The 11848-nt window shown below is 44.4% G+C and overlaps 1 protein-coding gene and 1 long non-coding RNA gene across 3 annotated transcripts in view; one reads left to right on the top strand and one right to left on the bottom strand.

Moving 5' to 3' along the window:
• Positions 1 to 5: 5 nt before the first annotated feature.
• On the top strand, positions 6 to 4961 carry LOC114892022. Its single transcript, XR_003792674.1, has 2 exons — positions 6 to 158; positions 2320 to 4961. It is a non-coding gene; the product is annotated as an uncharacterized LOC114892022 (long non-coding RNA).
• AKAP8L (A-kinase anchoring protein 8 like) overlaps positions 158 to 11848 on the bottom strand; it is a 30271-nt gene continuing 18580 nt past the window's right edge. The window contains exons 10-14 of one of the 2 annotated variants that reach the window (XM_029216708.1): positions 11276 to 11417; positions 11082 to 11187; positions 10714 to 10844; positions 697 to 792; positions 158 to 550 (exon numbers count right to left, since the gene is read on the bottom strand). In XM_029216708.1, the coding sequence (XP_029072541.1) occupies positions 233 to 550; positions 697 to 792; positions 10714 to 10844; positions 11082 to 11187; positions 11276 to 11417 (793 nt within the window). In that variant the 3' untranslated portion in view covers positions 158 to 232. The remainder of the gene's footprint in view (positions 551 to 696; positions 793 to 10713; positions 10845 to 11081; positions 11188 to 11275; positions 11418 to 11848) is intronic. The other variant, XM_029216709.1, reaches the window with a different exon arrangement.

Genomic DNA, 11848 nt, shown 5'->3' with positions numbered 1-11848 from the left:
GGTGCCTTGCTGCTCACAGCGTATCGCTTCTCCTCCCCGCCAGTGCGCAGGCGCAACCCACCCTTCCCAGGCCCCACCCGCAGGCACACGCAGCCCAGCGGCTAGGTGCCGACACCCTCCCACGGGGACCGCGCCGCACATAGACAAAAGAGGACGAGGTAAGATGGGAAGAACTTTATTAGACTCGGCTTGCAGCCTCGGCCACGCGGGCCCCGCCCGCCCCGGGCCCGGGTCATGGAGCGCCCCCCCCGCCCTCCTCGTCGTCGTCATCAGCCTCCACGTCCAGGCCCGGGATGCCTCGGATCTGGCGCTCCAGCGCACCGCCCAGTAGGGGCACGGCCGCCTCTTCGTCTTCCTCGGGGGGCGGCGGTGGGGGCGGGGATGCGGCCCCGGGGGCCGGCTCCGGGGGCACTGGGGGCTGCGCCGGCGCGCCCTCTGCACCCTCCGCGACCCCTGCCGCTTCGACCAGCGCCCCCTCATCCAGGGCACCGCCCTCGGCCTCCTCCTGTTCCTTCTCCTCCTCCGGGCTGTCGGTGAAAGGGTTCTCGCCCTGCGGAGAGGGGCGCCATACTGAAGAAAGGGAGGACCCGCGGGGCTGGGGCCGGGACCAGGACCAGGGGCTGGGGCCGGGACCAGGACCAGGGGCTGGGGCCGGGGCCGGGGCCGGGGCCAGCATGCCAGGGGCGTGCAGCTCACCTTCAGATAGCGCTCCAGCTTCTTGCTGATTAGCTTGTTGTTGAGGATGCTGCGAGCCACCATGAGCGAGGACTTCTTAGACTGCTCCATCATGAGCTACGGGCAAGGCAGGCAGGGCTGCAGAGGCTGCCCCAGGTATCCAAAACTCCCCACCCCACCCCGCCGGATCGGGCAGAGACCACTCACACCCGCACACCTCTCCACCTCCACCTCGGGGCCCAGCGCCGCCAATGACTACTACCAGATTGCGTAGTTCTGTAAGCACACCCTTGGGTACAAGCGTGGGTCCACTCTACAAGCATGGAGCCACGACCCGATTTGATCTTTGCTCAAATGCTCCATCTTTCCATACCATACTTACTGTATGTAACTGATTACAGACATATGTCTTTACAGCTGTACTGCAGAAATCTGATTTGCTTACTTAAAAATTATAAGCAGCGAACAAATAAAAAAACCTACTAAAAACCAAATGTGCAACACCTAACAAGGGGGCAAATGCCCTAAAATGCATGGAACTCTTTAGGATAAGCAGGGAGGATATAAAAGCAGGAATACGAATGTCAAACAGTGTATTTTAATGATATACATCCTTTTAATCCATAGGATTCCCAGGAGGAAGAATTATACCCGCTAATGTAAAGGTTGAAAAGAGACACTTATACTCTGTTGGTGAGAGGCTCAACTGTTTATTTTCTGGAAAACAGTTGGATAGAATATATCAAAAGTAAAAATTTCTCAGTAATTCCTTCCCAGAGTCTAGCCTAAGTTTAAAATTGGAAACATGCATGCACATTGATTGCAGTAGTGAAAAACTGGAAAGCACCTTAATGTTCTTCAGTGGAGAAGTGGTTAAGTAAATCAAACATTCAAAAGAACACCATGCGGTCCTTAAAGTAGGGCTCAGGGACAGTGTGCACAGCATGCCAGAGCCTTTCCCTCTGGGAGGATTTATACCAAAATGCTACATGATTTTCTCGGTGGTGAGAATGAAGGCAACTCTTACTTCCATCATTAATGCAAGTAATGGTAATGCAAGTATAAAGCCATAAACAGGAAAAACAGGTAAAGCTATTTTTGGAGGGGTGGGGAAGTTGATCTCCAGGACCTCTACTCTACCCTAGCCACTCTATTATCACATTTCAGAAAATCATCTCACTTTCTGTTTCTACTCCCTTTCCCCACCTTCATCTTTTTTTCCTTACATATTTTTCTCTACTACTTGGGGAAAATATTAATAGCCCTCATGCATGCTGAAAATGAAACAAAGATACACAAAAGAAAACTGCCTACATATTGGTTTGTCCTTGTGGGGAATAAAAGGGATAACTGGTTCCAGTCACAGGTGTAGTTGTGGGTACTTTAAGGTTTGGCACACTTACAAGGCTGTAGTAGAAATAGATATCCCATGGATATTACACGTTAAACTATGTGTTATCTGCAGAACACCCAGTCTCAATGTGCACACCGCCGACTACAGCTACAGAAGCGTTCCTTTAGCTGTGACCCAATTTACTCTGGATAAGAGCAAAACCGGTTCACACTGCATTATTTATAAAGTTACCTGCTGTTTGCTTTCAGTATTTTTGCTACACTCATTATATTTGCATTTAAATGTTTTAGGCAACTTAAGAACGAATGTACAAGATGCAGTAAAAATGAATTGCTTGGGCTTCCCTGGTGGCGCAGTGGTTAAGAATACACCTGCCAATGCAGGGGACATGGGTTTGAGCCCTGGTCCGGGAAGATCCCACATGCTGCGGAGCAACTAAGCCCATGCGCCCCAACTACTGAGCCTGTGCTCTAGGAGCCCGTGAGCCACAACTACCGAAGCCCATGAGCCTAGAGCCTGTGCTCCACAACAAAAGAAGCCACTGCAATGAGAAGCCCACGCATGGCAACGAAGAGCAGCCCCTGCTCGCCGCAACTAGGGAAAGCCCACATGCAGCAACGAAGACCCAACACAGCCAAAAATAAATAAATAAAAATTAAAAAAAAACGAATTGCTTGATATCCAGTACTTCATGTATATCAAGCATAGTAGTAAAACAAAAAAAACCCATATATTTAATTTTTTCTTAAGTTTTTTTTTGCTTTTGTGATTTTTGATGCTTGACTAACATGCACGTGCTGTAAAAATAGTTAACATGGAACTTGAGATGATGGCTTTTTTAATGTCTTATGAGATTTTCATGAACAATTCAAGCATAATTGTTAAGAACACGTGTATTAAGTTCATGTTAAGTGGAAAAAAAGTTTTATGAACGGAGAAAAAAAAAGATGCACAATTAGGATACTATTCTCACTCGCCAATACATTATCCTCCTCCCTTTAGGTGCACAGATGGACACACCAGAATCTCTCCCAACTGAGGCACACTTACAATGTTTTCAGATTTTTGCTACAACAACCACATACCACATACTAGCAGACCTTATAAGAAATACCAAAGGAGGTTCTTCAAGCAGAAAGGAAGTGATCCCAGACAATAATGCAAATCCACATGAAAGAACAATAAAGGTAATTATGTAATTACAAAAAACACTACAAATGCAATATGTTTTCCTGTCTTCTCAACTGGTTTAAAAAGGAGTTGTATAAAACTATACATATATTTAAATATTAAAAATATATATAGTTCTAAATACATATAAATAATTGTATTGTTTGGCCTGTAACAGAGAAATGTAATATATTTGCCAATAATGGCACAAAGAAGGTTGGGGGAGTAAAATTGTATTGGGCTAATAAGGAAATGACTGTAGATGGTAACTTCAATCCACAGGAAGAATTCAAATGAAGAGAACCAGTAATGAGCAATAAGAAGGCCAATATAACAAAAACTAGAAATATGTAACTGCTCTCCTTTCTTCTGTCAGCTTCCTTAAAAGACAAATTATATAAAGTAATAATTACATTGTATTACATTATTGGGTTTGTACCACATACAGAGGTACTACTTTACATAACAAAAACCTCCTATGTAGAGAGGTACATAGGAGTAACTTAATCTCACTGAAATTAAGTTATTGTATCTAAAGGAAAACTTAAAAAGTTAATATGTACAAGGTAAGGCCTAGAGAAACCACTAGGAAAATAATGCCCCAAAATGCAGTGCAAAAAAACCATTAAAGAAAATTAAATGTTATACTAAAGAAATACTTAATACAAAGAAAGCAGTAAAGCGTGAATAGAAGAATGATGTAAATCTAATAATATCAACAATAATGTTAAATGTGAATGAATTAAACAATCCAGTCAAAAGGCAGAGACTGTCAAACTGGATAGAAAAACAAGATCAAATTATATGCTATTCATAGGAGATACACTTTAGATCCAATAGATTCAATAAATAGAAATGAAAAGGATGGGAAAAGATATACAATCATCAACCATAAGAGAAATGAACTGGCTATACTAATAGCAGACAACATAGAGTGTTAAAACAAAAAATGGTACTAAGACAGAAAGGGACATTTTATAAGGATAAAGGGTCACTCCATCAGGAGGATATAACAATTGTAAGTATAGATGCACCTAACAACAGAGCACCAAAATACATAAGACAAAAACCGACAGAAATAAAGGGAGAAACAGACAATTCAACAATAGCTGATATCCCACTGTCAATAATGCATAGAACAACTTGGCAGAAGACCAACAAGGAAATAAAAGGCTTGAACAACACTATAAAACCAAACAAACAAGCATAACAGGTATCTATAGAACACTCCACACAGCAAGAGCAGAAAATCCATTCTTTTCAAATGCACAAGGCACAGCATAGGCCATACACTAGGCCATAGAACAAACTTCAGTAAATTAAAAGGACCGAAATAATAGAATGTATATTTTCTGACCACATTGAATAAAATTAGAAATCAGTAACAGAAAGGAATTTGGGAAATTCAGAAATATGTGAAAATTAAATGACACACTGCTGGATAACTAGTGGGTCTAAGAAAAAGAAATCAGAGGGAAATTAGAAAATAACCTGAGATGAATGAAAATGAGGACGTGACATGCCAAAAGTTATGGGATACAGTGAAAGCAGTACTCAGAGAAAAAATTATAGCTATAAATGCCTACATTAAAATAGAAAAAACCTAAGCAAGCAGAATATTAGAGTAGAAATTAATGAAGCAGAGGACAGAAAAACAAGAGGAAAAAAAAATCAATAAAGCCATAAGTTTGTTCTTTTTAAAGATCAACAAAATTAACAAACCTTAACAAGACTGACCAAGAAAAAAACAAGACTCAAATTACCAGTCAAAAATGAAAGAAGGGGGGCTTCCCTGGTGGCGCAGTGGTTGGGGGTCCGTCTGCCGATGCAGGGGACGCGGGTTCGTGCCCCGGTCCGGAAGGATCCCACGTGCCGCGGAGTGGCTGGGCCCGTGAGCTGTGGCCGCTGGGCCTGCGCGTCCGGAGCCTGTGCTCCGCGGCGGGAGAGGCCACAGCGGTGAGAGGCCAGCGAACCGCAAAAAAAAAAAAAAAAAAAAAGAAGGGGACTACTGACATTACAGAAGTAAAAAGGATTATAATGGAACACTAGAAATAAATGTATGCTAATAAACTGGATAATAGATGAAACAGACATATTTGTAGAAAGACACAAACTACTGAAACTGACTCAAGAAGAAATAGAGGGAGTTCCCTGGTGTTCCAGTGGTTAGGACCACTCAGCACCTTCACTGCTGGAGCCCTGGCCCGGGAAGTAAGGTCCTGAAAGATGCGTGGCGCAGCCAAAGAAAGGAGAAGAAACAGAAAATCTAAATAGACCAATAACAAGTAAAGAAATAGAATTAGCAATGAAAAAAAAGCAGCTACCCACAAAGAAAAGCCCAGGTCCAGATGGCTTCAGGGGCAAATTCTACCAATTTAATACCAATTCTTCACATACTTCCAAACAAAAGGAGGGAAAACTTCCCAACTCATTTTTTGAGGCCAGTATTACTTTGATACCAAAACCAAAGACATCACAAAAAAACACAGATGAATTATCTCTTATGAATACAGATGCAAAAATTCTCAACAAAACATCAGCAAAGCCAATCCAACAACATATAAAAAAATTATACACCACGACCAAGTAGGATTTTTCCCAGGAACACCAAGCGTGGCTTAACAACCCAAGTTAATGTAATATACCATACCAATAGAATAAAAAACAAAAGCCACATGAGCATCTCAATAAATGCAGAAAAAGCATTTGACAAAATCCAATATCCTTCCAGAATAAAAACACTCAACAAGATACGAATAGAAGGGAATTCAGCAACCAGAAAAAGGGCACCTATGAAAAATCCACAGCTAACATCATACTTAATGGTCAAAGACCGATGCTTCCTCCCCTACCAAGATCAGGAACAAGAAGATACTTCTCTTCAAAATTGTGTTGGATGTTCTAGCCAGGGCAATTAAAGAAGAAAAAAAAATATTAAACAGCATCCAGATTGGAAAGGAAGTAGTTAAACTATCTCTATTTGCAGATAACTGATCTTATATATAGAAAATGCTAAGGAATCCACTAAACTATTAGAATTAATAAACAACTTCAGTGAAGTTACGGGATAAAATATCAACATACAAAAATCAATTGTATTTTGATACACATACAAAGAACAACCCAGAAATGGAATTAAAGAACACAATTCCATTTATAATAGTATCAAAAGAATAAAATACTTAGGAATAAATTAAGAGCCCCAAAAGTGCAAAACTTATACACTGGAAACTATAAAACACTGTTGAAAGAAATTAAAGAAGGTCTAAATAAATGCAAAGACACCCCATATTTACAGACTGGAAGACTTAATACTGCTGAGATGGCAACACGCTTCAAATTGATATAGAAATTGAATATAGTCCTATCAGAATAACAGCTGGCTTCTTTGTAGAAACTGACATGCTGGTCCTAAAATTCTTGGAAGCTCAAAGGCACAATCTTGAAAAAGAAGGAACAAAAGTTGGAGGAGTCACACTTTCCGATTCTTAATCTTACTATGAAGCTAAAGTGTGGTAATGGCATAAGAATATAGAGAACAGGGCTTCCCTGGTGGCACAGTGGATAGGAGTCTGCCTGCCAATGCAGGGGACACAGGTTCGATCCCTGGTCCAGGAAGATCCCACATGCCCCGGAGCGGCTAAGCCCGTGCGCCACAACTACTGAAGCCAGCGTGCCTGGGGACCGTGCTCTGCAACAAGAGAAGCCACCGCAATTAGAAGCCCACGCACCGCAATGAAGAGTAGCCCCAGCTCGCCGCAGCTGGGGGAAGCCCACACACAGCAACGAAGACCCAATGCAGCCAAAAATAAATAAATTAAAAAAAAAAAAAAAAAAAGAATATAGAGAACAAAAGAATAAAGAGTCCAGAAATAAATCCATGTAGCTATGGTCAACTGACTTTTGAGAAGGGTGCCATAGTGAAAATGGGAAAAAACAGTCACAGGGAAAAAGTAGTTTCTTCTACAAATGGTGCTGGGACAACTGGAAAGTCACATGGAATAGAATGAAGTTGAACCTTACCTTATACCATATACAAAAATTAACTAAAATGCATCAAAGATCCAAAATTATAGGAGCTGAAACTGTAAAATTCTTATTATAAGAAAACATAAGGGGGCTTCCCTAGTGGCGCAGTTGTTGGGGGTCCGCCTGCCGATGCAGGGGACGCGGGTTCGTGCCCTGGTCCGGGAAGATCCCACATGCCGCGGAGCGGCTGGGCCCGTGAGCCATGGCTGCTGAGCCTGTGCTCCGCAACAGGAGAGGCCACAGCAGTGAGAGGCCCCCCGCGTATCGCAAAAAAAGAAAAAAAAAAAAGAGAAAGAAAACATAGGGGAGCTTCCCTGGTGGCGCAGGTTAAGAATCCGCCTGCCAATGCAGGGGACACAGGTTTGAGCCCTGGTCTGGGAAGATCCCACATGTCGCAGAGCAACTAAGCCCGTGCGCCACAACTACTAAGCCTGGGCTCTAGAGCCCGTAAGCCACAACTACAAGCCTGTGCACCACAACTACTGAAGCCTGCGCACCTAGAGCCCGTGCTCTGCAGCAAGAGAAGCCACCGCAATGAGAAGCCTGTGCACCGCAACCAAGAGTAGACCCTGCTCGCTGCAACTGAAGAAAGCCTGTGAGCAGCAATGAAGACCCGACGCAGCCAAAAATAAATAAATAAATATTTAAAAAAAAGAAAAGATAGGGGTAAATCTTTGTGACCTTTTATTTGACAATGGATTCTTAGATATGATACCCCAAGCACAGGAACAAAAGATAAAAAATAGATAAACTGGATTTCATCAAAATTAAACTTTTGGGGCTTCCCTGGTGGCGCAGTGGTTGAGAGTCCGCCTGCCGATGCAGGGGACACGGGTTCGTTCCCCGGTCCGTGAAGATCCCACATGCCGTGGAGCGGCTGGGCCCGTGAGCCATGGCCGCTGAGCCTGCGCGTCCGGAGCCTGTGCTCCGCAACGGGAGAGGCCACAACAGTGAGAGGCCCGCATAATGCAAAAAAAAAAAAAATTAAACTTTGTGCTGCAAAGACACATTAAAAAGGTGAAAGAAAACAACCCACAGAATGGGAGAAAATATTCGCAAATCATATGCCTGATAAGGTACTTGTATCTAGAATACATAAAGAACCCTCAACTCAAAAAGACCACACAATTAAAAAATAAAGTATGTGAACAGACATTTCTTCACCTCTAAGAATGTAGACAGATGGCCAACAGGCCGCTGAAAAGATGCTCAACATCATTAGTCAGTTATCAGGGAAATGCGAATGAAAAATACAACAGATACCACTGCACACCCACTAGAATGGCTGGAATCAAAAAGTCAGATAATAACTAATGTTGGTGAGATATGAATAAATCAGAGCACTCATATATTGCTGATAGGGATATAAAATGGTACAGCCACTTTGGAAAACAATCTGGCAGTTCCTCAGGAAGTTAAAATGTTACTATTTGACCCAGATATTCCACTCCTGTCTAAAAGAAATGAAAATACATGTCCACACAAAAACTTGCATCATAACAGAATTATCCATAATAGCCAAGAGGTAGCAACAATCCAAATTCTAAAGAATGAATAAACCAAATGAGGTATGTGTCCATGCAAGAGAATATTTTTAGGCCATACAAAGGAATGAAGTTCTGACACATTCTACAATATGGAAGAACACTGAACACATGCTAAATTGAAGAAGCCGATCACAGAAGACCACATACTATGTGAGTGCATTTTTATGAAATGTTCAGAATAAGCAAATACATGGAGACAGAGAGTAGATCAGTGGTCGCCTAAGGCTGGCGGAGCATGGGGGTTGGAGTGATAGCTAAAGGGTATGGGTTTCTTTTTGAGGTGATGAAAAGGTTCTATAATTGACTGTGCTGATAGCTGCATAACTGAATATTATTAAAAACTACTGACTTGTACACCTTACATGGATGAACCATATGGTATGTGAATTGTATATCAATAAAGCTGTCACCAAAATAATAATAATAATTAGAAGCTTTTTATTCACTTCTAACTCTGGAATTTTAAAAAATATAGTGTTTATATTGAAACTATCTCTATAAACTAACTACTTCTGGTGTCTTCAAAGTAACTTTTATCACCCTTCCAATCCCCTCTACAGTTGCTGGTTGTTACAGCTGTTCTTTTTTTTTCAACTTGCTTTAGAATCAGTTTTGAGTTTATTTTTTGCTAGCTATCATTCATTTCATCCAGATTTTCCAAGTTTTAATACCATGCACTGTCCAGCCTCTACATCTGCTCTCTGTTCTCTTTTGGTATACCCCTTTTATCAGCTCCCAAACCAAGAATCTCACCTTGGCAAGATCCCTACAGCTTCTCTGCTGCCAAAGCCAACGGACATTTTCCTTATCTTTCCATATCTCTCAATTGCATATGCCAATCCCAAATCTCCTCAACCACCCAAGCCAGATCTCTAAACCCACCCCACTGTTGAGAATCACTGCACTGAGAAAGACCAGCGATGAATCTGATGGGCATGGAAAAAGGTTGAGAAATGCTATTTCTTATACCATTCTGCTGCTATTATCTGCTCATAAATCCCATCAGCCTCCTCCAGGTGATGGCACCCAAGACTCTCTTTCTAGCCCAGACCGGGTCCTGAGCCTCTCAGCTCTTTCCCTACTGCAAAGCCCCACCACCCTCACTTGATCTCTAACAGACACGTCTAACCTAGGATGTCACCCATTCAACAACAAAAAAACCCCACCTACTCTGGCTTCTGTGATAGGCACTGGGAATACACTGGAATGCAAGACAGAATTTTTTCAATTTCTTGCCAAACTCGCTCCTTTCCCTGTACCATATACCGCCCTCCCCATCATAGCAGCAACACTGTCCACCAGCTAAGGCAGAAATCTGCCACATCCCAGACTTCTGGTCACTCCCTCATGCCAACCTCCTGTTCACTTCCTTAACACCTCTTCTATTCTGCCTGTCTTCCATCTCCAAGGTGGAGGCATACCTCTGGCTTGATACTGCAGCAGCCCTTCCTTGATCCCCAACCTCCCTCCCACAACAGGTGCCCAAAGTCTCTAGTCCAACACCGACTCTAATCCTACTGGTCCCCCACTTAAAAGCTTTGCTGCCTACAGGAGCAAGATCAGGCCCCTCAGTCCAGCCCTTGTGAACCTTGTGTCCAATACTTCCTCCAACAACACTTGCACCATACACTTCTCCCTGTTTGGTTTCTGAACCTATGTGGCCATTGACCCATATGCACATGGAGGTCCCCATATCCCACGGACCTTACTTCTTAAGGTCTAGCTCTGATGCCACCACCTGCCAGGCAGAGTCCCCATTTCCCAGCCCTCTCTCTGTAGCTTCGCTGACTGAACTGGGCTGGAAATGTCTACATCTTCCTGCGCCCTGCAGTCCCTGCAGTTTCTCATGGGCAAGCAGGGGTTATAACCCCAGGACCTCCCCAGTGGCCTCACCCAGTCAACCCACAGGCTGGTGGGAGGGCACTGGTAGCCACTCACCCTGCGGTTCCGGTTGTGATCCATGGTCTTGAGGTGCTTCTGAATGATCCCAAACTGCATGGGAATGAAGAGGTCACAGGCTGCACAGTGGGCTGCCTCTACCTTCTTCACAAAATGTTCCATGGCAATTTCTGTAGAGGGGAGAAGGAGGGGAGTTGCCACTGGTCCCAGGCACCTAAGAAAGACCCAGGAGTTGGGGGAAAACAGCAGACCAGCTCCTCACCTCACCCTGCCACTTCCACGTGGGCCTGAGGCTGTTCTCAGTGACCCTCCCTGGGGGAACAGAGGGGTGTTGTGACCCCACTCTGAGAACCAGAGGAGGGAAGGCTCAGGCCCTGCCTGATAGGACTGGGATGGAACCTCCTCACCTTGGGTCAGATCTTGGTCTCTGTAGATCTGCTGGATCAGACCATCAAGGTCCTCCACGGTTTTTCGGAGCTCCTCTGTCTTCTTGGTCTTGTTGGCAACGTAGTCCTGCCGGAGATCCCAAGGAGATATTAAGGTTTGTGTGGGCTGCTCTATGTCCTGAGGGTAAAAGCAGCTGTACCACTCCAAAGCTCACCTGCAGAAAGTCAGCTGTCTGCTTCGGAAGCTTGGTGCCTACGTACTTAAAGTGTTCCTTGTGAAACTTGCTGTCGAGGTGGCTGGCCATCTCATCCTCGTAAAAGGTCCGGTATTTGCAGAGAGAACACACAAACTGGATCCTGCCACAGGAGGGAAATGAGGGACTGAGACCAAGAGGGTCCCAGGGAACAGTGCTGCTGCCTCACCCAACCCAGCTGCGAGCCCTGAAACAGGCCTTGCTCATGGGCCTGTGAAGTACGGTCCCAGCAGGGGGACAGGCTAGGACCAGTGGGGTTGGGTGTAGAGAGGGACAGAACATCTGCAGGCTGCAGTTACTGCAACGTAGGGGACAGGGGAGGAGCTCTTCCTTCCCGTAGGCAGGAGGCTGAAGCCTGAGGCAGCAGCTGCTGCAACAGGCAAGGAGTCGCTGGAAGGTTGCCGGAGGGCATCTCTACCAAGGCTGGGCAGGAGCTTGTGTACTTGGCCCAGCTGGGGACCGGAAGGAGGATGCCCTGGCGTGAGCCAGGTGGCCCTGAGGTGCAGAGTGGAGTACGCAGTCCCGAGGCAGGGC

The sequence above is a fragment of the Monodon monoceros genome, unplaced genomic scaffold (assembly GCF_005190385.1).
Source record: "Monodon monoceros isolate NGI ecotype Baffin Bay Population unplaced genomic scaffold, NGI_Narwhal_1 Super_Scaffold_12, whole genome shotgun sequence".
Classification (NCBI taxonomy): Eukaryota; Metazoa; Chordata; class Mammalia; order Artiodactyla; family Monodontidae; genus Monodon; species Monodon monoceros.
Note: the sequence above shows the minus strand (reverse complement) of the source record. Positions and strands in the feature narration are given on the sequence as shown.